We start from the raw sequence: 26,889 nt of genomic DNA on the forward strand, positions 1-26,889 counted from the left end.
ATTTTGCTGGCTGTGAACTATTATCCCTTCAACATTTCCAAACATTCTAGAAGGGAAATTCATCTCATTGCACATAAAGTTGCTTTATCTGTTTGCTGTGTGCAAAGCATATTTGCTTTCACTAACTGCCAGTCACCTTAATGTCTTGCTTCCAGTCAAATGCAGAGCTAGTGAGGTAGGATAAGCCTTCCCCCAGTGACATATGAGAAAGAGAAAAACCCAGGAACATACAATGAGAAAAAAAAAAAATGGCTGTCACATTATATGCTCAGCCAGGCCTACTATTTTCCAAAATGGTTTGGTCTCATAACAGATCGCATAACAGTGATCCTTCAGAAGGAGACCAGGGAGAGACTTATCATGTCATATCCCAGCTGAATCAAGTCATCAGAGCCCAATGCAAATGGACTTGGCACGTGTCTGCCAGTCTTGCTGGACTGAGGGGCCACTCTGGAGGCTAGTCAACTTTTAGCTGCCCCTCCTGGGCTGCAAGAAATCACATTCTGGGAAGGAGCCAGCTTGCCGGGATAGGTCGGCCTTAGATTTTGTAGTCACTGCTCCACCCACCCATCCCCCTACTGTGGCACAATGGGATGACTGTTCCCTATGGAGGACTTCCCTTTTTAAAAATAAACAAGCAAAGGTTTCCCCAATGTGACCCAAATTCAATAGTGGAAGAAGGCAGTGCGTCCTGGGGTGGGGAGAGTGGGAAAGGAAGCGCCTGGCACACAGGCTCAGCGGCGACGTGCTGTAGGTGCAGGCCTCTGAAGACGAAAGAATGAAAGGAAGGCTGAGCGTGGGGGGTTGTGGCACTTCTGAGACATCATTCCATGGACACAAAGCTCCCACTCCCTTCCTTAGGTCTTCTTGGGGTAGCTCTGACAGGCTTTCCCCATGTCTTTCAAGAAGTTAGGAACTCCATTCTGCAAAGCAAAAGAGACTGTCACCTCTATGTCCTCAAGGCAATCACTCCTGACACTCTGAGAGGTGGCAAGAAGCAAACAAAGATGACTTGGGGAGTAATGAACGACCACAGGGCCCCCGATCTGATGTCAACAGAAGGTGAAATCCAGGGCAGAGGTCAGACTTGGCGGCGGGGTCTCTGCTGCAAGACACTACTTTATAGTTTGGCTTTTACTATTACAAAGAGAAGACATTTCAGTCAATTTTAAAACATCACAGGAAGCAGGACTGAGCTGGGTTATGAGATTTTTCCTGAGGTGAAAGAAAGGACTTGCCTTACAGAATGTGAAAATGGTAAGGATGCAGGAACCAGGGGTGGAATATTCTATTATCTAACTTGAACGTTGTGCAAGAATTTCCCTAAACTCTGTCTTATTTTACTCCCTTTCCACAGTGTAATTAATATCCAGCTCCAGTTTTAAGGGGGGGGGGGGGAAAGGATGGCTTCCCTAGATTATCGTCAGAAGCTGGGCCAGGATTCAGAATCACATGTCTGACTCAACGCCTTTGTGCTTTTCTCTCTCCCAGGGACTCTGTTGAGCTCTCCAGCCAGTAAGTAGGACATGCACAAAGCAAGCTAAATGGTCCCTGCGATGCCAGGCTCCTAGGCAGTCCCTGGTGACCCAAGCTACAGTTTCCTTTCCTTTCACAGGAAAACAAAATAATAAAAGTAGAGGCCTCCCCAAGTGGACACATCTGGTGGTCTCCTGAGCCAGTTCGGTCTGTCTTTCTCCTCCACAAGCAGAGGCCCAAGGCATCAGGGTTCTCAGAAGGAGCGGGCTATTATCTGAAGGTTCCAGAGAGTGATCTTGGTGGGGTCCTGGAGCATTAAGCAGGGAGGGGCTAGCATTCCAGCTAACAATCCTTTGCCTTTTGTCCCAGCCTCCATCCTGGGTGTTGGCAACCCCAGACCTAACTGTAGTCACTCAACCAAGCTGCTTCATAAAAGAGCCTCATTAGACTGCGACAGCGCGTCTCTTTAGTCTGACAGCCCTGTGGGCTAAGTCAACATTTGTCAAACACACTTCCCCCTCCTGCCTCCTCGGATCTCACCTTGGCAGCCCAGTTAATGAGCCAGGACGGAATTTGGCCACCCGGGTTATCGAAGTAATACATGAAAACTAGAGGGGGAAAGAAAGGACAATTCAGAAGGAAGAAAAACATTAAAAAGATACAACAAACCCTGTGAACCTTCTACCTTCATATTCAGGCCCAGAAATAAGAGAGGAACTAACACATAATTTAGGGGGTTTTCGCCCCCCGCCCCCCGCCTTGTCTTACAAAATATTTATATACAAATATTTTTACAAACATTTTGCTATTTATTAAAGACCTGACCAGTGCTAGGTAACTTATCTAGTCTCTCATTTAATTATCCTAACAATCCCTAAGAATTGGTAGAATTGAACCCAGGTTTATAAACAATAAACTACAGACTCACAAGAGTTAGGTGACATAATCAAGGTGACAGCTCGTAACAAGACTTATGTGGTTCAGGTTTTATTTAAGATGCAAGATCACACTCATTCCAGAATATTCCCATCTCAGTGTTTCTCCCTGGGGCTGCAACTCAGGCAGAGAGGAACTGAGCTGCTGGGTTAGAGCTGAGCAGGAGCTGTGTCCTCTGAGGTGGTCTGAGCAGCACTCTCACCCACCCTCAGGCCTGGCCTATGTTTCCACAGGACCAGCCTGAAGTGACTGTCTAAACCGTCTGGTTCACCGGGCTATTCTGATTTCACTGGGACAATGGAAGGGTACGTTAAGAATGGGCTGAGTGAGATTTAAGCATCAACTTTGCACTAACCAAGTTTCCAGGGGTGACCTCAGTCCCCTCCCTGACATTAATCCCTCCCCTACTTTCTGACTTCAGGAGATAAGTTTGTAGTTTACATGTCTCCCATCAGCATGGCCTCCACAGGGGTTGCCCGGCCCGGTGCACCCACATGCACCATCTCTTTACCTTTGCTCCCCTTCTTGCCATCACTCTCAATGGCCAGGCTTTGCTTGTACCGCTGCACTCGAATCACACCCGGCTTCTCGGTAAGCTGAGGCACACAGGTGCTCTGTGCCAGGATCACGTGGATCTTCCGCCCTTCCACATCCAGGTCTCGCCGCTGCCGTTTGTAGACGTACTGATCCACCAGTCAAGGCAGCGTTTCAGATGACAGAAGGGAAGCCCCACAAGTCAGACGCAACAGTGGATGAGTCTGTCCCTTCCACTTGGTGTCTGCTCCCTTGTACTGTTACTCACCTGCCCTGCAAAATGGGGCCTCCCACCACCTGGTATGATAATTTAAAACTACCCTTCACCATCTGTGAATGATTCCCTAAGCTTTTACCCATGCAGGGAAAACCACTTGTAGAAGGTACTATGAGATTATCAGAGGACTGGTCACATAGCAGCAGGCTGATCCTGAGTTACTGAACCTCAGACTCAGTTTCTGTATCTAAGAGATGCAAGTAACAGCGCACAACAGGCAGGCTTGGTAAGGGTCAGAGGGGTGGGAGTCTGGAGCAGAATAAGCTCTTGGTAAATTCTGCTTTGTCTGACCCTGTCCTGGTCCAGCTCTGACTACTGACCTCCACGTGCAGAGCACAGACCAGTGGTGAACACAGGAGACACAGGAGCACCTGAAGGCTCAGCAGGCAGATTCCCTCTCTGGGTTAACACTGGTTCGCCAGGAATAACAAAGCTCTTTTATCTCAGCAGACAGTCCCAGAACCACCAGCATGCCCATGGTGCTAGTCGAGGGAAGATAATTAAATTCTAAGTAACACTTACTGAGTCACCACTCATGGAGTCCTTAGCATGTAATAAACTGTTTTACACATAGCTTTAATTTTGAACTTGCCAAAGTCCCTGTGAATTCTGTATAAGTACGCCCATCTTACAGATGACAAAATCAAGGCTCAGAGAAGAAATGTGCCCAAGATCCCATGGTCCAGCTGAAGTGACAGAATCTCAATTTGAACCCAGATCTGGCTGCCAAAACCATTTAGACTGTCATAGGTAGACGGGGCTCAACTCTTTAATGTGCTCATTTTACTTTCAAATGACATGACTTCAGGTTTCAGACTAGAAGGAATTAAAAGTGTAAAACAATCAAAAAGCCACAGTAAACAACACAATTCCACTCACTATAACACAGCAACAATCATAGCCCCAGAGACCTCAGAGTGTCAGCTGCACCCACAGATGCCCCACCCTTCCCGTGAGCACCTTGCAGGGCTGCCTGGACAATGGGTGGTCTATTGCCCTCACTCTCTTTGTAATGGTGGGTAAAGTTTTTAAATGTTTCTGGGAAGAAATGATGTTCTTGGGTATGGCTTTCCTCTATCTCAAGCCTTTTACTTTCTCTTCACAGCAAATATTGCTCCATTCTCTCCACAACTTATGTGACAGAAGCACCTACCATTCCACTGAGGAAAACTTAACTTGATAGATTGATTTAAATTTGGCACATGTCTTTGAAGGGCTGCAATGTTCAGTGTGGCACATAGCCCACCACCAGTTCAGGACCTCCAGTTTAGACACAAAGAGAAGGCCTTTTAAAAGGTAACACAGCAATGGGTCTCCCCGGTGGCGCAGCGGTTGAGCGCTGGGTTGCGAAACTGCCCACAGCCTCTGCAGCACCAGTTCGATCCCCGGCTGCCCCCCGGCCACCAGAGGAGGGTCCCACATGGCGCGCAGACCTCTCCTGCCGCCCGCTGCTCCCCTCAGCAGTGCACTTCGGTCCTTCTGCCTGCTCTGCTCCCCGCTCTGGCTCTGGTGAATTCTCTCACTCTCCGCGGTTCTGACTGTACCCAGTGCTTGTATAAATAAATAAATAAATCTTTAATAAATAAATAAACAGATAGATAGATAATAAAAATAAACAAATAAAAGGTCACACAGCAAACCAGGGAAGGAATACACACTCGACCTAGGATCACTCACTCCAAAAGTAATCTTTTCCACTGCACTATTCTCTCTTCTCGAGAATTGAACAGTCCTTCTTGGAGAGACACGTGTGCATATATAACTCACTGTGGAACTGCATGGCAGTGGAAAGTCATAAATAGAACTTCCACGAGCCTCAGTGTCCACTCCTGAGGATACCCACCCAGCAGTGTCACTGGGAGGTCAGAGAAATGGATGGTGCCCAAGACAAGATCACTGTCACTGGAGACAGCTGGACCCAGGGCCCAAATCTGTTTCTTCCACCAACTAGCTGTGTGAACTTAGCTAAGTCCTGAACTCCCCTTTAGCTGACTTAGGTATGAAACAGGTGGTGCTCTCTACCTTATCAAGATGTTGGCAGGATAAGAGAAAACCACACAAAATTAACGAGATCAAGGAATCAACAATTTGTGGAAATGCATGCCATAAATACAAACTACCTAGTAGCACGGGGGAATTCTGTCAAGAAATAAACCCTAAAGGGATTTATAATCTAGTTGGGGGCTGGGGCAGACACATACCTGTATATACAAAAGCAGACACAAATAATGCACACAAAACACACCACACATTCCCTCTCTCTAGAGAATCATTATTTGGGAACATACAGACATAAAGAAAGTCAGAGCTAGAAGGACCCCAGTGATCACCTAGTTCAGCTTCCAAGCTTTGTTTTTAAGTCCTCTAGGCCCTTTGTTCAAAGGGGCTGATAAGGTGATTCACTGTGTGACAGAGCACTAAGTGGCTGCGCTGGCAGAGAACAGTGAAGGGAATGGGACCCGTCAATCACCTACCCCCACCTTGGCCACCCAGCAAATTCTCATCTCACCTCCCAGACTTTCTCCACAGGGCTTCTTCGCCCCTCAGAATGTTAACTAAAGCTCCCCACATTCCACCAGCGACTTCACTACACAAACGAGGAAATGGAGGGAAGAAGCACACCCCCCATTCATGGGGTCAACTGAAACGGAAGAATTGGGAGAGCTGGAAATGCAGGGGTCTGAGTTCTAGTCCCCCCTCTGCCACTCCTCTTGGCCATTTTATGTCTTTGATTCCCCACTTTCTCCTCTATAGATTGAGAGTGTATTAAACACTCATTATGAGGATTCTTTGCAGGTCCCCATTTCTGAGGCCCAACAATTTCAAAGTTTTATAAAACTTCTCAGGAAAGGGGGAGCTGCTCCCAGTGATCACAGTCATAGACACTCCATGCAGTCAGGCCTCGAATCACACTCTCATCTCCGCAAGCCACACAAGCCACAATGTTAGCAGACGCTTCTGCAAGAATCCAAGACAATGTTGTCCATACTTGCTGGAAGACCACCGGTTGACGGCTGCGGGCACAGAAACACTTGGAAAGCCAAGAAATGGTGTCCCCCGGGAAAGGATACATCTCGGTTGGACATGGGGAAAGGGTACTTCACTTCCCAGTAGACGACGGTCTCTCCGTTGCATTCTTTCTCATAAAGTTCTAAAGAGAGCAAAAGAAGTTAACACATCTAGAAACCTCTTTACCTCCCATGAACTAAAAGCCTAGGTACAACGACCTCTAGGACATGACAGATCACTAACTCATAAGGCACAGAATTCTAGAAAAAAGCAGGCAGACTCATTACCATTGAAAGCGCATCGCCCAGAAGCACAGTGCAGCAGATATATAAACACAGTAAAAACAAAAGAACCCAAAAAAATATGTCTGTCATATAGTACAAACAAGTTTCTCAGAACAGAATGTAATGTGACAAAATCAGGTATCCCAAAATAAATTTTCAGAGGTTTTAAAATCAAGGTAACCGCCAGATGTCACTAGAGTATCAATAATGTTGCTTCTTTTTCCCTCTAGATTTCCTTGACACATTACGGCTAGCCTGGGAGCTGAATCACTTCGTCCAGCGTACTCAGGTGGGAAATGAAGGTTCCAGAAAGGGAGCTAGACGGTGGGCTTCCTAGATCCTGGAAAATAGTATCACTGTGGCTAACCCTAACTTTCTTCCTTCTCTCCCATGTTTCTTTCCACTAGACCACAGCTACTTTGACCAAATTTCCTTCATTGTGCTAGTGTGTGCAACAGCAGCCAACTTTTGGATGAAGATTGATGGTAAAGGAATTTCATAACGTGCACCCTCAACACCAAGCTGTACAGTGAGCTTCTGATGACTGGGAGCAGTCGAAGAACCAAGACAGCTGAAGTAGCCAACAGTGTCCATTGAAGAGATGCTGATAGGAGAAATGTATTGTTTAGTCCAACTTTTGAAAGAAAACCTAATAGAAGCGGGCTGTGTGTTACAAAGCTTGCCAGCCTGTGGGTGTCACCGAAGGCTGAAGACAGCCCTGGAATGGAAGACAGGAGTTGACAGCTGTCTCTTTTGCGTGCTCAGCACTGGCCTAAGAAGGGTCTCAGCACAGCATCTCAATTTTCCTTCAGAGCATCTTCCTTCCTCTTCTTGAGTATGTTGTTTAAGGAGGACTGACTTGGTACTCATTTCGGGCCTGGGAAAATGAGCAAGACATGGCCATGGTGATTGGTTCAGGGATGGTGCAGGGTCTTAGCTGGTGACTCCAGCTAAGTGGTTTAGTGAAGACTCCCAGGGAAGGCACAGATATCCAAGACCACCAGAGTCAGGTTTACAACATCAGAGAAACCCAACTCTGGTTGTCGCTGGATCAGACACCATAGCACAAACTGCTAAGGCCGAATGCAACTCAGGCTGGGCTAAGATGCCTTAGCTGTGACTGTCACTGGAAAAAGGATTCTGCATGCTGCGTGCTTCTTGATGTTGCTATTTTCCAAATGGAAGCCATATGCACATTTATTAGCAACATCTATATTCGATGACTGAATGGAAAGGGGCTAGAAAGGCTGGGACAGAGAATGCCTGGCTTTCCCCTTGGATATGTGAGCATCACAAATCCTCCCAGATGGGACAGGTATTTGAAAACTCCAGGTGATCTCAAGCCATGACATATGTGCACCAGAAGTAAGCAAGATCCATGGTGAGCTGATGAGAGCCCATCCTGGCCTCTGGCTGCTATCAGAAGGACAGTGGGAATTCTGTTCTTGTTCCTCCTAGGCTAGTTAAATGGTCAGACTATAAGCCTCATGGCCATCTTTGTTATAAAATAGAATCAGTCCGAGAATTAGGTCAGACAAAAACAGTTGAGATGGAGGATAAGTATTAGAAACAGCTGTCCTGGAAGCCAGACTCATGGACTTTTCAATGCTATGAAACAATAAACTTTTTTTTCCTTTTTCCAATACTGGCATTAGTTATCTTTTTTAATTTGCAACCAAGAGTCTCCTGACTTCCATAGGGATCTTTCAGAGTTTATGAGCCCCTTGGCCAGTTCCATTCCACTGTAACTGAGATGGCAGAGGTCCCTGTCAGCTCCAAGAGGCAGGAGGACCCCTATTTAATGCCTTCCATAACTCTCCATCACTTACAGGGTAAATTACAGGGTAACCCCATAGTTTGGTGGTCATGATGGGCCCTTGGGGACCTGGACGCTCCTTCTACCCTCGCTCTAGATTCTGCTACCCCAGCTACGCCAAACGGTTCAGTTTCTGATCATTTCTTGCTGCTTCATGCTTTCCTGATTTAATTCATGCTACTCCCTGAGTCTGAGATCCCTTCACCCTCTAAACCTCCTAACATGCATTCTTGTCATTCAGAAAATTTTCATTCAATTTCCAAAACAGCTTGGATACCACCTCCTCCAAGAAGCCTTCCATGACCACCTATGTATATAGGATGACAACCAACTTTGCAGTGAGAACAAAGTAGCCCTCCCAGCAAACTGGAGAGTAGATCAAAGAGCATACAGGGAGAAAGTTCTAGGAAAACTGAAGGACTATTTCAACCTAATATTAAAAGTATTTATGCCAAATTTAAAAATGTAACATACTATAGGAGAAATTAAGCTTCTGCTTTTTACTGATTTGAGCAAATAACAATAGATCCTACATTGTAATTGATTTTTTTTTTTAATCATATCTCTCTCTCACCTTTAACATACTGGTCCCATTTTTTCCTATAGTCTAAGTCCATATAGACATCTGCCAGTAGAGTTGGTGGGCAATCTTCCAGAACACCAAAAACTTTATACTCATAAAGTCCAGACTGCTGTAAAAACAGAACAGGCAGAAACAACCTATTGATAAACAAATTGAGGGAAAGCTGGATTCTGCAGCATATAAAAAGCAGCTGAGCACGAGATTCATGCAACACCATTTATTGAGCAACTCCTCTATGGTCCTGGCGATACAACAGTGAAGAGGGGCCAGATGAGGTGCCTGCTCTCTTGAGCTTATATTTGGCCATAGGCACTGATGGTGGTGAGGACCATAAAGGTTACTCAGATCCTTTAAAGAGGCCGTAAGAAAGTTCATGTGATAAACAGTGCCTGTGGGGTAGTGGATGAGTCACTATAATCAGGGGGTCAGGAAAGGTTTCTACACGAGTAACATTGCTCTGAACACCTTGTTCTAAATATTAAAAGGAGCCAGCCATGGGGAGATGACAAAAGCCCATCTCTGGTGGGGGAAAGACCATTGGGTTAATGGTTGGCATCAAAAAACAGAAAGCCCACAGGGCCAGAGGACCAAGGATTGGGGGAAGGGGAATTGCAGGAAGTGGGATCAAACAGAGAGTGGCGTCCAGGCCCCAAAGGCCTTTGTCAACCAGGGTGAGGGCTAAAAATTTTGACTGCTATGGAAAAACCAATCAATGAATTCAAACGGGATGACATTAAATCAGGAAACAACTTTAAAAAAAGAAAAATACTGGACAGTCTCATTCATAGCAGGAATCTAGAAAACTTAAATAAGGGAACAGGAAAATGAATAACTATAAGAAAGTGAAAATCAAAATCAACAAACAACTATGAACCAGAGACACTCTATGGGGGGTGGGGTGTGGGGAGGGGAGGGAATGGGGTCAAAATAAGGGGGGTGCAGTTGTATGGGGAATATAAAAATAAAATTTATTTTAAAAAAAAAGATGATTCTGGCTGGCTGCTTGGGCGCCAATAACATATTATAGGGGAGCAAGGAGCCGGTGAAATGACCAATGAGAGATGACAGTGATTTGAATATGGAAATAACAACAGGGAAGGAGAGCAGGCAGTGATTTAGGGATGTATCTGGGAGTAATATCAACAGGAACTGCTGACAGGTTGGCTGTAGGGAAAGAGAAGGTAAAGCACTGAGATTAACTCTTAGACCCTTTGTCTCCACAGCCAGGATATAAGGACCTGCATTTCCCAAGACAGAAACTTAGATTTGTGTGCTGTGGGGTAATCAAGAGATCTACTTTTGATTTGAGGTGATCCAAGCAGGGATGATGCAGGCAGCTCACATTCTGGGAAGAGGTTACTATTTTAGAGACCCATGGGGCACACGGAATCCTAACAGATTGTTTTATCAACACCAAGACAGAATTTTTCAACAACTGCTTCTTGTTTTTCTTTATGTAAAGGACTTTTGTACAAAAGGTCAATTGGGGAAAGAAATACTGGTTTCAAATCAAAGTCCCTTTTATTCAGAAAGAGACCATGTCTAGATTCCCAAGCATGACAAGAGAATTTCCTTGTTTTACAAGAAGGCATATAAGGCATATCCAGCATATCCTTGCCCATGAGGGTTCTGGGCTGGAAATGGTCCCATTGGACATTGCACTTTCTGCACAATGTCAACTGATAATTCCTGACTCTCTCCTTGACTAAAGGCTCTATGATTAAGACTAAACCAATGGGGCCTCCCCTGGTGGCGCAGCGGTTGAATGCTGGGCTGCGAAGCTCTGCAGCGCCGGTTCGATCCCCAGCCACCAGGCGAGGGTTACACATGGCGCGCAGACCTCTCCTGCTGCCCGCCGCTGCTCCCCTCAGCAGTGTATTTCATCACTCTGCCTGTTCTGTTCCCCGCTCTGGCTCTGGTGAATTCTCTCACCCTCCTGCGCTTCTGACTGTACCCAGTGCTTGTATAAATGAATAAATGAATAAATGAATAAATAAATAAATAAATAAATAAATAAATAAATAAATAAATAAATTAAAAAAAAAAAAAGACTAAACCAATGGCTTAGACTAATTTCAATGCAAAAGCAAACAAACGTGGCATTTAGAAGAATTCATCATTTCACATGCTAATGCAATGTTATTGAGTAATTGAACATGAATGAAGCCATCTTCCTAAATACCATGCCAGTGACTTATATGAAGTCAAGGGCTAAACATGGTGAATCTTTCTAGAGATCTGAGGCATCCGAGGTCTCCCAGTTCAGGTGACATAACCCAGGGATAAACACACCCCAGTTTAGGAAACTTAGATGTATGTGAAAAGACCTGGCAAAAATAATAATAATAATAATAATTGAATGCAAAATTAAAATGAATTCATAAAATCTTCTAGCTCAAATAATATGTGGCTTTCTATGGAGAGCTGTGTGGAGGTTCCTCAATCTGCTAAAGATGGAGCAATTGATCCAGCAATTCCACTCCTTGGTATTTACCCAAAGGACACAGAAACATTAATTCAAAAGGGCACCTGCACCCCTATGTTTATAGCAGCACTATTTACAATAGCTAAGCTATGGAAACAACCCAAATGCCCAAAAATAGATGACTGGATCAAGAAGATGTAGTACATATACACCATGGAATATTACTCAGCAATCAAAAAAGATGAACTCATGCCATTTGCAGCAACATGGATGGAGCTGGAAGGGATCATGCTCAGTGAAATAAGCCAGAAAGAAAAAGAAAAATACCAGATGTTTCACTCATAGCAGGAATTTAGAAAACCTAAATAAGGGATAAGGAAAAAGACTAATTATAATAAAGCAAAAATCAAAATCCACAAGCAACTGTAAACCACATATACACTACCGGAGTGGGGGGAGGGGAAGGGGAGAAGGGAGTAGGATCAAAACAAGGGTGGTGGGAATTGTATGGGGAATAGAACCAAGATGAAAATGCATACATTGTGCAAAAATGAAAAATGATGTAAAAAATATATAAAATTAAAAAAAATAAATATATAAAAATATGTGGCTTTATACCAAGGGTTTCCAACCAGCAAAGGAGACACTAGGATATCTGAACCCCTAATGTGTTGTACCATGGATGCCCCAGTAGAAAGGCAGATCCCAGGAAAAACAACTTCTAGAAAGAGAAATAGAAAATGGAGCCCTCACCTCACACATACATATACATTTGGAAAGATAGTGCAGTTTTACATGCCCTACACATCTAAATGGCCATACTTGTTTAAATAACTTTGGAAGAAAGCCAATTAACTCCTTGTCCAGGAATATTGGGTGCAATTCTCTATACATATTGAGCAAAGGGGATAATTATGTGTTGAGATAACTCTCTCCCCACCCTTACATGATTTGACTTTGTTTAACTGGATAGATTAAGACAAACTGTTTCCTTAAACCTGCTCCCTTTCCCTCCTGAATGTAGTTATAACCTTTAGTGACCTCAGTCCTATACATGTCACAGAAAAGAAAAACAGAAAGCCCTCGAGGAAAAGAAAAATAGAACAATGCGATTTACGTGAATACAGAAGAATGAACCATTGTGACAACTTCCTTTAAATACTCCCTTGGTGGCAGAACTGAGAAAGACCAGAACTCCAGTGGAACAAAATGCTCCCAAAACACCTTCTCTAATCTATCAACTGCTAAGTAGTTCCACCCAATTCTTAGATCAAAGCACTTCTCTATTACTTTTTAAAAAGGATCTTAGCAAGCATACTCATATTTTTATTTTGACTTTTAAAAGATTAAGTTAATATTGTATAATCATAAAAATAATTCATATTAATTATAGGAAAATTAGGAAATGCCAAAAAGAATAAAGATAACAAAAATGGCCTGTAACTTCATAATCTACAAATACTTATTGGTAGTATTTGACACATTTCTTCAAAGTAAATAAATATTTCTCTATGTTGCAAAATGGGGAAAATGGGGTAAACAGTTTGTCTTCTCATTTTTAACAACAGTGTGTTAAGATCATGAAGAGATCACACCTGATTTAATTGTTCTTAAAAGCTGTTTCTGTTTTCAAATATTTTTACAAATACAAATGTTGCTGGAATAATCTAGTTTCCACATGGATCCACACAGTCCATAATTTAAATTTTTCATTAGGAAAGTCTCCTGAGAGATAAATTTCAGGGTCAAGGGGACTAGCATTTAAAAGCCCTTTGCACTTTTTATAAACTTTAAAGAAATATGTTCCAATTTATACTCTCTGGAGTAACAAAGAAATATCTTACCAGGATTGGGTGCACTGATTGTACAATTTGGTAGGGGAAAAAAATACATCTTGATTTGAACAAATTTTTTAAATTTTTGCTATGTAAGATCCCTTTAAAATTAGAGGTATAAATTCTCTGTAATATTTGTTGCAAAAATGTTTCCAAGCTTACTGGTATTTCAATGACTCCAAACAGCATTATTCAAGAGGTTTCTGGCTCTTCCTGAAGCTCCTCTACAAAAGCAGTTTTAAGGATGGTTCAATTTTTTTTGTCTAAATTAAAACACACTACATATTTTTCTAATGCTCCATTGATAGGACATCCACTTCAGATGGTAAAAGAACCATTGGATAATAAGAGAATCGGTCAAAATAATGTGTAGGATACAATTATCAGAAGCAGCAGAAAATTTAGTGTACCAGGTATACCCTTTCTTGCTTGCTAAGAGAACCCATATGGCAGGGTGCCCAGCTAATAACTGCCCTGGTCTTCTGAAAGGATAGAGGTCATCCTGATGCCACCTTCCTGTTTTGAATGCAGACACGATAGCACTGCAGCAGCCATTTTATCTTATATTGAAGGAACACACCTACGAAGGCAGAGTCCAAAGACTTCAAGAGTTTTACTGGCCTCTTTGAGCACCTAAAAAATGTTGTCAACTGCAGACTGCAATTCCTTCTCATTCCTCCTAACTATTAGTCAAACTGCTTCTCCCCACTGATCAAGCCGAATGAAATGCTTGCTGACCAAACTGGGGAAGCTTCTCTCCTTTCAGAAACCTAGACTTTGGGTCAGCTCAGCCTGAGCCGGGCTACCAGGCTCAGTTTGCCTCATGTGCCATGTTCTCCGCTCAATTATCAAATTACACTACATCTCATCTCAGTACCCCCTATATGGTTTCAGGTCCTGGTTGACTTCTCTCTAGAAAAGAAAAACTCTAACTTTCAGAGAGCTCTAATAGTGAAAGCATTCTTCCCATTACAGTAATGGTGATTCTGATGCTAACAGGTTACAAAACCAAACAGCAGCCATCCCCATTCTCATTGCCCCTTATTCAGCCTCTGGTTCACCCAGGTGAACATGATAGTGTATTCAAGGGTGCAGAATGTCCCAATCCTGTCCAAGTCAACTCTCCTCTCAATACCTAAGACCCAATAAAAATCAGAAGTTTAGGGGCCTCCCCGATGGCACAGCGGTTGAGAGCTGGGTTGCGAAGCTGCCCACGGCCTCTGCGGTGCCGGTTAGATCCCCGGCTGCTCCCCGGCCACCGGAGGAGGGTCCCACAAGGCGCGCAGACCTCTCCTGCCGCCCGCTGCTCCCCTCAGCAGTGTACTTCGCTCCTTCTGCCTGCTCTGCTCCCCGCTCTGGCTCTGGTGAATTCTCTCACCCTCCCACGCTTCTGACTGTACCCAGTGCTTGTATAAACAAAGAAAGAAAGAAAGAACATGCCTCTATAAAAAAAAATAATTAAAAAAAATCAGAAGTTTATGTATAGGAAGCCCATTTAAGGCATGACAGGGTGATGACACGAGACTGGCCTATGCCTGGAGACAGAAGCGGGGGGTCCTGCTCACCTCTCTCCCCTCATTCCTCCAGATCTAAACCTCAAGAGCAGCATTCTCTACTGCACCCCAGCTCCCCCTCATCCTGAGAGAGCAGTGAGGAGAGAGAGCACTGGGGCTGTGACACATCTGAACACCTGTCTGCTCAGGGAAATGGAAAATGGGAGGGAGGGGGGAAGAGAGAGAGAGAACATGCAATGAGCCCAGAGGACTGGGCCTGAGGGAGTAAGCAGCTGGCCACTGCTGTTCGTGCTCAGCTGTAACACGGCAGTCATGCCCGTCGATAAAACGTGGCTCACTCATGGTCCAATTGTTCTGCCAGTCATGCTGGTAACTAGTCTCTCCTTTGGAGGAGGAAGAAAGGATGGGGGAGGAGAAGGGGCCAGCACGGTCACTTAATACCAAGGCAGAGAGGCTCAAGATGCCAATGGAATTCTGACCCCACCTGGGGGTTGGGGTGGGAACGTGCCACCCAGGTAAATCGGTTCTCACGGGACTTAAATATGTGCTTCTCTCCTAAGGACTAAACTTTCTCTCAGCCCAGTCCAGCAGAGTTCTCCACCTAATGCCAGGCTGAGCATTTTACTAAGCCAGCAGCACAGACAGAACAGGCCCTGGGAAAGCACTGCCTGTGCTTCATCCCACACGTCATCAGCCCTAGGGCAGGGCAGGCAGTCCTCCTCAGCACCAGACAGTTGGTTTTAAAAACCTAATTCAAGCCTTCGGTCATCTCTTTTTAGCTCAATGCCCACTTGCTCTAAATCGCCGATGTGAATCCTGTGTGCAAGTTTCATGCTGCCTATTGGAGTGTCCCAGCGTCTACTGGCATGGGAACGCAGCCCAGACCCCAGCGAGACGGGACTGCTGATCACGGGAAGCTTTTGTGAGCGACTCATGGCCCTTCTCTGCCAGAGGAAATTCCCTGATCTGCTCAGGGGACCACATTTAAGCCCAAACAGCCAATCCAGGGGAATGAGTCTTACAATGGACATTGCTTGTCCCTCAAGATACTCTTTTTTTCTCACCCTCCCTTTTCAAGTGTCCTTCGCTTCTCAGCTTCTCATCTCTAGGGTATTTCCCAGCTCTCACTGTCTCATAACCTCCTGAGCCTATCCTCGAGGTTCCCACACATCGGTGGTTCTCAAAGTATGGCCCCTGGACCAGTACCTTCAGCACCATTTTAGAAATAAAATTCAAAGAAAAAAAAAATATAATGCAAACTCTCACACCCCACTCCACAGCCAATGAGGCAGAAACTCTGAGAATGGGGGGAAGGGGACTCAGCTCAGAATTTTACCAGGTCCTGTAGGTGATTCTGATGCATACTCAAGGTTGAGAAGCACCCTGCCATTTCTCATTTCCTTCAATGATTGTTGAGAGGGTAGTACTCCTTAAAGGCAAGTTACTTGCTTTGCAAATAAGGAAGATGAGATGTCAAAATGAAAAGTAACTGACTGACATCACCCAGTCAGGACCTGCTGCCTAACTACTCTCCAACCTCAATTTCACCTCTTCTGGCTCTGCTGGGAAAACAAGGCAAGCTCAGCCTGATTTAGAGATTTGGCACTTAGCGTTCCCTCTACTGCAGTGGTTTAAAACCAGTCTGGTCCTTTGCAACTCCTGGGAAGAGTTCATTAAAAAAAAAAAAAAAAAAAAAAGAGGAGGCGGAAGCACGAATATAAAGAGAATAGACTAATCAACCCCTACATGCCAGGGGAGCTTTTCTAAAGGATCATCCGAGCCTCACCCCAGTCAATGAAATCTAGGGTAGGGCTGGCAGTGCCATCATAGCTCCCCAGGTGATAATAATGTGCCTGAGCTTTAAGCAACTCCCTCTGGTGCATTTCTTTTCCAGATATTTTCATAATGCAATCTCTCCCCTTCCATCTTCACTTAAACATTACCTCCGCAGAGGGGTTTTCTAGATTCCCGTATCTAAAACACACCACACCATCTCTGGCTATCCCTGCCTACTCCCTACTCCATTATTTCATTTTACTTTCTTCAAAGCATTTTTCATCTGACATTTCACTATATACTAGGGATTTCTTCTTGTCAGGAATGTGGTTCATTGGTCAAGAACCACATTCCTGCATTGGTCAAGAACCACATTCCTGTTCCTGTTTATCCCAGTGCTGAAGAGAGCAGAAGCACGTAGTGAGGTTTGATGACTACTTCCCGAATGAACAAATGGCAGCAGGGCAGGGCAAAGATTCTCACCCCAGACTACTTGCCTGCTAAACCAGGCTCTTCCCACAATGACTCATGGCAGTGTTGGAGTACTTTGCTTCACTTCCACAAAGAGAATGCAGCTCCTACCTTGAAGTGAGCTGTACATCTGGCACTGGGTTTATTAAACAGGTTCATGTCTAGTTACTAGTTATGAGGTCTTGATTGACTCACTTAAAAAATGTGGATCTTCCAGATTTGTGTACAAAATAAATGAAAACTTATTTGTGGCATCATTTTGTAAATTAAAGCACCATGGAAAGATAGGTAATTGCCATTATAACCTGAGGTGGAAAGAGGAAAGAAACAGAGTAGGCAAAGAATTTTTTTTATAAAGTGGAAGGAAAAGATAATGGTGCTAGACAGAATGGTTTCAAAGCAGCTTTGTAAGTCTAAAAATTCTATGATGTGATAGAAAAAGAGAAAAGGAAAAAGAATAAAACTATTGTATATGAAAAGTTGCCATCCACCCAAAAGCATGACTCAGAATTGTTTACTAAAAAGATCTACAATCTTTTAAAACACATTTATTACATTTAAGACTCTTTCAAATTAAAACCCTTTCGACTTTCATAAGACTTACCTGTTTTTTCAAAACACTGACTAGTAACTTTGATACAGCATCATTGAGATAGAGAATTCAACCTACTATGGACCAATCACAGATGACTCTATATCATGCTGACACAAAGCAAGTTACCCAAGGGGATGGTCACCTGATGGACAGTTAAGAGTACCCTAAAGCCTGTGAACCCTGAGACTGGGACTGTCGGAGTCTCCTTATCCTATAAATTCCAAGTAATATTCCAAGTGATGAAGCAGCTAATATGCTGTGTATGCAAACCACTTTGAACTGGCTTTTTCATAGTCAGGAAATTCATCCACTAAATATGTCCCTTCCCAGGTCATGGTAAGTACTGTGATGAACAGGCCCCCTTTGCAGGGGCACCACATGTGATCTTACTAATAACAAAAATTGAGCAAGGGAAAAAGTTTTATGGGATCACCTGTCTCAGTTTCTCCTTATGGGTCTCTCACATGCCAAGGAAAATAGAGTAATCGATAAGAGAATGGGAAGAGACATAGAAGAGGCCCCAAGGGCTCACTCCAGCAGAGTGGACTCTTTCGATGGTTATTAAGAAATAGGATGAATTAAATGGATATTGAGGAGGTTGAAGCAAAGGACTTAAGGCAGCAATATCAAAAACTGGGTGGATCATTGGGATGTCCCATTGGTCCCCAATATGAAAAGGACCCAAACAAGTTTACCCCAGGTGGAATTTAAACAGCCAAAAGGCAAAAAATTACAATGAAAACCTGACCTGGAATCACCCAGGAGCAAGTCTGAAGGATTAAGCAATATCAAAATTGACAGCGGGTCTGGGTCTTCTGGGTGACTCCCCATTCAGGGATCCAGAGATCCAAAGTCATATACACATGTGTGGATAAACAGGCTGGGGCTATAGAGGGTGGGGAAGAAGAGGCATGTAATGGCAAAAACATGCATGGTGCATGGTGGATTACATGCTGGCCCACAGACAGAAAAGGGCTTTAGGGGAGATAGTGCAGTTTAAGGCACAGTGTGGGACGAGCTGAATTCACTTTTGATGAGAAGTGGTATTCTGAGGAAAAAAATTTATTAACTAAAGTTTAGAAGGAATTCTCGTCTAGGAGGAAGGCCAAGGACAAGAGTCAACCTGAAAAGAAAATGACACATTAGCAAAGTGGGTGAGGCAGCAAATAATGGTGAATAATGGTAGGCCCCAGCAAAGATTCTAGCTAAGAGCTGTTCCCAATCCAACAAGGCTGCTTGATATTTCAATACAGATGGAGACCAAAGTAGCCATGGGGCAGTGGTCCTGTGTCCCACCACTGAATTCAGGGGCACACCTACAGGAGTCTTCAGACTTACAGAGGTCCTCAGGGGCACCTTCATCTCCAACCGGGGTAAAATAACAGACATATTACAGTATGGTTAGTAGGGACAGAAACTATTTTGAATACCATTCACACCCTCCTTATAAGAGGGAGGTGGGTCCTGCTACCTAATAATACCCAATGGAAACCAGCCTTATTTAGTACAAGCCTGAGCGCTCAGAAGGCGTGACTGGCTTTGTCCTCAATTAAATTGGAGCCCAGTGCCAATCAAACCACAGCCAGCTGCAATGATGCCTGTCAATAATACCTGGCACAGGGACAGGGACTGCATCTGTTGCAAAGGCATAACAAATGCCTCTGTAATGAGACCTTACTGACTTATTCTGTAATGAAACCAAATTGTACAATGACCATATCATGATATGACGTGATACTAGTGCTGTCAAGATTCAACTGTCTAATGTAAACAAGTCATGTGATTGTTCTGATATCAATGATCAGATGTATTGAGAAATTGAGTTATGGCCTCCTCAGGACATAATACCTATGGAAATGGCAGGTTTAGCTACCCACCAGCTGATTTCTACACTAAATAGTTTTGCACAAGTATTGATCTATCACAAAAGTGATCAAATAAATCAAGGCAGAAAAGAGTGATCAGGATAACATAAGAATATGAATGGCATTATAGGACAGATGAGTTGTTTATTTAAATGTATTCCTATCCCACACTGATTCCTCCAAATGTTAGGCACACTTATATTGATGCTATTGCTGTATCTGTTATGTAAGTACAATTCCAACTCAAAAAGGTATGATCTTTTTACAAAAGGAGTGGCTTGCTATATGATAAAGAATTTATATGGTCTCATCTCTGGTTCTTTTCACAGATTCTAAAACCCTTGGAACCTGACCATAAGAGGAGTGTCTTTGCTAGTTAGGAGCACCTGGGTTCATGCCTGAATTTATGCTCAAGGCTGGTTCAGACAGGGGGCAAGTTACTAAAAGACCAAGATTTGATTGGGGCGTTAAGTCATGTCATACTAGCTCAACTTCCTGACCTCTAGGAGGGGATACGGGCAGAGACTATGAACACAGTGGACTATGTACAATAAGGTAATGGAACCCCCAAAAAAGTCTGGTGAAGTTCCCAAGATGGTAAACCCATGGAGGTGCTGGAGGGTGCTGTGTCCTGTTTCCATAGGGAGAAGGCAGAGAAGATCTATATCTGACCTTGTGGAGCTCTCCATTTGGCTATTTTTAACTTATTTCCTTTACAATAAAACCAATCACATGCAAAGCACTTTCTTCAGTTCTGTGAGTCCTCCTAGCCAATTATTGGACTTGAAGGGAGTTGTAAAAATCCTTCGGATTTGTGACCAGTTGGTCAAAAGTGAGAGCAGCCTTATGGATGGATTGACTCCTGAGATCTGCACGAACGGTGAGTGGTTAGCGTCAGAACTGAATTGCAGTGCACTGATCAGTGTCAGATTACCTATGGAGCAACTCTGTTCTCGAAGACAAGGGAGAAAAAAGAGAAATTCAAGAAACAGGTGCTTACCTCATCAGACATTCAAATGGGACACTTTCATGGACTGTTGCAGAATTAGCAAAAAAAAAAAAAAAAAAAAAAAACCCACAAACAAAATATAAGATGTAAAGGGATTATGGAAGAAAATTGTTCCTCTCCCCCAAAATATAATGGAAAATGAGCAGGGTATGTATTCTACAAATTTTGAGGCAATGCCAATTCAAACCTACATGAGAAGTTACAACTGGAAAGAAGTAGCAAGTAGATGAGGAATGAGAGCGCTAATATGACAGCAAATTGGAAAATTATTGCATGACTACTAAGTGCAAAGCATCTCCGAAAATAAAGGCAAGGAATAGCATAGCAAAGGAAGACCTGACTTAGCATAGGAACCTCTGGGTTACCGTTCTGCCCCTAAGCCTTCCATTCAACAGAACTGTTTTCTCTGTCAGTCTCCACTTTATTAAACAGGGAGCTGCCCTGAGACTCGCTAAGGTCCTTCTGAGTTCAGGCTTGCTATGACTCTGTGATAGCAGAAAAGATGAGGAGTGAGTTCTTTGTGACAGGGATCTCACCGGTTTCCTGTTCACTCATGTCATATGCTCTGACACACACACCTGACATGTCATACACTCAGTCAGCGAGTTCTATTCATTCAGAAATAAATATACAAGCACAGCGCCTCCCCTTAGGGAGCACACCATCTCATACAGAGCACACGTCCTTGATAATGCACAGCATCTTCGACTGAATAATTTACCTGTTCATTATGCAAACAGAGTGCCTATGACTGCTGCTTTCTCAGAGGTATAGCCGGGCTGTGTCAGGTAGCAGATTCAGTAGGAGAAAGGCACAAAGTACAAAAGCAAAAGAGCAAACGGGGAGGTAGAGGAGGTGGAATGGTCTGTGTAGTACAAAGGACAGGAGGTATGGATGAGGAGTGGGAGATAAAGGCAGAAATGTGAACTGAAACCAAACTAGTTCAATGCAGCTGACCTGGCAGCATTTGGCATGTCTTCTCTAAGAGAGGTAATGCAGGCACATGTTTAAGGCACAGTCTGTATATAGCCACTGAGCTGAGTCCTGGTACCAGTCTTGAATAATCAGCTTCACCTTTTCACATACTCATTTCCATATAGGTAAAAAGGTGATAATCATAGCACCGTACATTAGGGCTGGTGTGAGGGTTGAGTAAGTCAATGTCTGCAAAGCACTGAAACAGCCTGGAACATAAAGCATGGAATGTGCCAGCTATCACGAAGGTTATTAGTATTAGCTCTGCAATCAACAATGGCACTGAAAGGAGAGTGATATGATCACTTTCAGGTACTTGACTGGGTTGTGATGTGTAGGATGAGGGGGCCAGGGAGCTGGAGAAACCAGTGGAGAGGTCATGGCAACTTCTAGGTGAGAGGTACACCCAGTGTGGCAAATGTAAAAGAGAGAAAAGAGAAGGGAAACATATAGATGTCAGATGTGTCTGAGTGAGTCATCAAATCAACAAAACTTAGCAAATTTCTGGATGTGGCTGGTAATGAAAATGGAATGAATAATCAGGAAGAAGAAAAAAGTATTTTATCTGAAAACATGACCAAGCAGTTGAAGTTACACTAGGAAATTAGTTCTGCCTGTTCTAGTCTATGGGCTTCTTGTTCATCTTGTTATAACCAATGGTCCTGTGGTCAGCAGACTTTCAGTTTGCTGAGTGGCAAATGGCACATGCAGTAGAGGGACACATCTTCCTCTCCATGCATTTGAGAACAGAGTGAAAACACAAAACAATCCCTTGAAGTTCCTTGCATTCCCTAAAGTTTTAACTGAAGGGATAAACAAGATCAGCACCAGGCTGATAATTATCATCAGGAACTTAACATCCTGACATGTCAGAAGCCTAGGGCAGAATACCACAGTATGACGCTAATGATGGCTACCAATAATGCCAAACAAAATGTAGCCACTTTATACATAGAAAAGCAACTATGACAGCTCACCAACTTCCAGCATCTGTTCTAGATTATAAAAGGCTCTCCTCTATTAATTTCTAAGTGTTCAAATGAGCATGTTCCACAGTCCAGTAACCAGTGGTTAAATCAGAGCTCCCCCCTGCTCTACACTGTAATACTCTAGTCCTCTGCCAGGAAACCTCACTTACCTTGCCTACAGGTGACTTTTAACCCACTTGCCAAGCAATGATCCCACCACCTGGATGGCTACCTGGTTCCTCGTCTCTTCAGGAACTTTTTAATAACCAACTTCATTCCTCCTACCCTTTTAGTTAATCCTTCTCCCTGAAGTCTCAGACTGAAGTTCCTAAGGGCGACTTACAAGGAAGGACAGCATCAGAAATCAGTAAAATGGCTGGTGGGGATAGTAGGTTGTGTCTGAGCAACACACACACACACACACACACACACACACGCTGGTGGGGATAGTAGGTTGTGTCTGAGCAACACACACACACACACACACGCTGGTGGGGATAGTAGGTTGTGTCTGAGCAACACACACACACGCTGGTGGGGATAGTAGGTTGTGTCTGAGCAACACACACACACACACACACACACACCAGTACATGCAGTCTCTGAAAAGTTCTCTTTTCCATCTGTATTCGCCCCCCACCCCCCAGCCCCCACCCCCAGCCGCCACTGGCACCTGCTGGCTGGGATGGGATTTCATGTCCCGTGCAGACAAGCGCATGGGCTGAGGAATCAGACCCTGATTTACCGCTACATCAAGCCACCTCCTCCTGGAGTCTCAGCCTTGAGGCCGAGTTCCCAAGTCCTCCCACCCGCAGGCGACCTGCGCCAGCGAAGTCAGCGGGCGGCTCCGCCCCGCGCTCGCTCCTCCCAGCCCCGCGAGCCCCGCCCCGGCCCCACTTCCGCGGCTGCAGCCCCGCGGTCCACGGGCGGCCGCCGCTACCTGGTCCAGAAGCCGGTAAATGCTGATGCCCAGGGTCTCCACCAGCAGCTGCCAGTCGGCCCCGGCCAGCGAGAGCTGCTGGAGCTCGGCGCAGGCCTCCAGGAACTGCCCCTCCGAGAAGCCGCCGGCCGCAACGTCCATCCTCGCACGGTTGCGGCTCCTGCGCCCCGCAGCCCCGGCTGCAGAACTGCTCGTGTGGGCCTGGGGGCGGGGCTACAGGATGGCGCGGTGCGATTGGCGGAGACTAAGGGAGTGACGGGGGAGGGGGCGGGACTTGGGGGGTAGGAGGAGCCAGAGTGGGGAAACCAGAAAAGTGGGCGGGGCTGACCGAGGGATGGGGGTAGGGCAAAGAAAAAGTAAAACTAGAAAAAATTAGAGACGGGGGTGAGAGAGGTGGGGAGGCATCCAGAAGGAAGAGAAAGGATGAGGAAGGCATTAATGTCATCTCAGAAATACCTGCACAGGCCTCCCTGGTGGCGCAAGGGGTTAAGCACCACACTAGGAGCTCCCCACATGGCTCAGCAGACCTCTCCTGTCTCACCGGCTGCTCCCCTCAGCAGTGTATTTCAGTCAATGTGCCTGTTCTGCTCCCCACTCTGTCTCTGGTGAATCCTCCCACCCCCCGCATCTCTGGCCTGTACCCCAGCTCTTGTATGCATAAATAAATCTTTAAAAAAAAAAAAAGAAAGAAATACCAGCACAACAGCCCCATCTCATACTCTTCCCTATCTCTATTTCCCCAAACTTTCTCACAAAACTGGCTGAGATGCCTCTGTTACCTCCTATGAATCTGGTGGGGAAAATCTTTTGAGTGATTTGGTAGACTTGGGAGATGAAGTGGGCAAAGCGAAAATGCATAAAAATTCAGGGGCCAGATAATAGAACTGTATTTGAATATTATTTCTATTTTTTCTGTTACGCATTTAAACCATTATTCTGAGATGGCATTCAAAGGATTCACCAGAAGTCCAAAGAAGTCCCTGGCACAAATAGGTTAACGAAGCTAATCCATTGTGGATCTAAAAGGTAATTTGCCACCCAGGAGGGTAGAAAATGATCCCAAAGGTTGCATTGTATTCACCCAGGATTTCTGCAGCTTGCATAATTTAGATCTTTGTGCAATTCAAAGATCTCTTTGTTTCTTCAGGTCCAGTGGGTGTTTTTTTCTACCAGCAGACTGTATATGGCTTTGAATAAAACAGTAAGCTTAAAGATCAAATCAGTGTCACCCCACATGGGTTCCAATAAATTCTGGAAACCTTTGTTTCTTAATCTGTAAACTGGGGTGAGAATTGTGCAGCCAGTTAGAATTAAGGAGGTAACTACATGAACCACAGAACATGTTTTGCATTAGTATATCAAAATGTTTCTCCTAGAGTACTTGAAAGACTGTATTGAAGTTGATGGCACACTACCTTTATCTCAATTTCCAAAAAGAGAATTTAAGATCGCCTTTGGCAGCAGAGTTACATTATTGATTTATTGCAATACTGGTTTATGAGGATGGGAGGAGTGTTGTAATAGTTCCTTAAACACACAAAAGATTAGAGAACTACTTTCCTGTTTTTATAATCTCCTTTAAACTTTATTGCTTTGATGAAGTTTGATCATTATAAAAACCAAGACAAATGTGAGTATAAAAGGCATAAGGCAAGATAAGAGACAGGAAATTTAAATTGTACTTATTGCATGTGTTTAAAAGTATTTACCTACTAAACTCAGAAGGTAAATATATATTTGATATGTTCAAATTTACACCCATTTTTATTTTATTATAGTTAATGAAGGATAGAATCATGTTAGAAAATAGTTTTTATTTTGAATACTTATATTTTGTATATTTGTATATTTATATTTTGTATATTTATAAGCTCAGAGGTCTAGAAAAGGCTTGGAAAGAGGCCTAGAAAGACCTATTCTTTAGGACTTGACCAAACAAGATTGCTTCCCTTGTGAAAAACTCTCCAGAGAAACTTCCAGCAATATGGTAGCTGAAGCTCCTGACCTCAAACATAGAAATGCCAGATAAAAATGTACCAAATATAGTTTAGCTGAAAATAAAGAAGGGGTACTCTCCAGATTGCAGATAGGAAGGCATAAGCACCTGCATAACTTTAGAAGGGGGTGACTACACCCCACCCTATCCCCTACATTCCAGGTTTGTCTGTGGGGGAACTTCATTAGAGAACTACCCTTAGCCTCACTCATTCACTGACTCCTCAGGAGAAGAGGGGTGATTAAAATGGGTGATGAGTTTGGAAGACTGGGCTATGTGGCACATCTGCAACACTGCCTTCCATGTCCTCCTTCTTGGCATGTCTGCTATAGAAAATACACCTTCTCATTTGCCTAGATTATACAGTAAACTCAAGATGGCAGGATTTGCTGCCAGAATTGAGATTTTCCAATGCTGCCTATGCCTGGAGAGCAAGTTTGGTTATAGACACAGTGTTATAATTCTCCTGCTGCCGACAACCTTACCTTTGTTCGATAAACTGCTTTATTGTACTAGGGGCAAAATGTCTAAATTTAACATCTGTCTCTAAATTTATTCAGAACACAGGTAGGGAAGAGAGAATGTTTTATTTGGGGCTCTCTAAAATCCTGACAGACACTCAAAGTGGGGTGTAAAAGGGGGTTGGATTTCTAATACTTACACATGGATTGAAGACGTGGCCCAGGGCCACAGCTCGGGGGACCTGGACCAGGAACTGACTTCTTATGAAGCCTGGATCCTCCAAGAGCTAGCTACTCCTTCCATTCCAAGAAAACCAGAAAATTCCTAGCCCATGGATCACAAATATCAAAGAAAGTCATGCTTTTCCTGTGGTCTTAGGTCAAAAGATAAAAGACAACTAGGAGAACCCACGTCCAAAGCCTAAGAAGAGATGGGATCTAATTGTGTGTGTTTTTCACTGCATGGAAGTCACCAGGAGATAACTGAACACAAAATCTGATCTAAGACCATTGAAACCTCTGGTCTCCTGCCAGAGTCAAAGTAGGAACACTTTCACAACTAGGACACATGGACTTACCCAAGAAAGAACAACACCCACAGAGATGCATATACAAAAGTTGAGTTACAAAAACCTGAGAAATCAACTCTCCAGGTGAGAGAGTTAGCAGATGTATAAACAGGACCATCAGAACCCAAAACTACAGATAATAGGATAATATGAGAGTAATTATTTAATATATATTTATGATGAAGGGAAAGGTCTTAAAATAGAACATTCAGAAAAAGAGAAATGAATTTGAAAAAGAATCAAATAGAGCCCTACAAATGAAAAATCGTCATTAGACACTTAAAAGAACAAAATATTTGTTCTGCCACAATTAAAAAGAATGAAATAGTGACTGTTATATAAAATATAACATGTATATTGATAACATATACTGTTATATGTCTATATATTTTATTATATATCTGTTTTGTTACATACATATTCCATTATGTGTATTTTTCCATATGTAATATATGCATTTCATTTTATATATTCCATTAGGTATAATATATTTTATTATATATTCTTTTACATATATTTATTCTATTAATACATTCCATTATATGATATATACTCCTATACATCTATTCTGTTAT

At 43.7% G+C, this 26,889-nt stretch overlaps 1 protein-coding gene across 2 annotated transcripts; it reads right to left on the reverse strand.

Moving 5' to 3' along the window:
- Positions 1-857: 857 nt before the first annotated feature.
- PCTP (phosphatidylcholine transfer protein) lies at positions 858-23,429 on the reverse strand (the record flags this gene model as incomplete). 2 transcript variants are annotated; one of them, XM_084236184.1, is made up of 6 exons in its annotated part: positions 858-923; positions 2,017-2,084; positions 2,924-3,095; positions 6,295-6,374; positions 8,907-9,024; positions 23,289-23,429. In XM_084236184.1, 6 exons carry the CDS (start codon positions 23,427-23,429, stop codon positions 858-860), a joined length of 645 nt encoding a protein of 214 aa, XP_084092310.1. The 2 variants fall into 2 exon arrangements, with proteins under 2 accessions (XP_084092310.1, XP_084092311.1); XM_084236185.1 differs by lacking the exon at positions 2,017-2,084 and having other exon boundaries at positions 910-923.
- Positions 23,430-26,889: the final 3,460 nt, after the last annotated feature.

The sequence above is a fragment of the Talpa europaea genome, assembly GCF_964194135.1.
Source record: "Talpa europaea genome assembly, chromosome: 7".
NCBI lineage: Eukaryota > Metazoa > Chordata > Mammalia > Eulipotyphla > Talpidae > Talpa > Talpa europaea.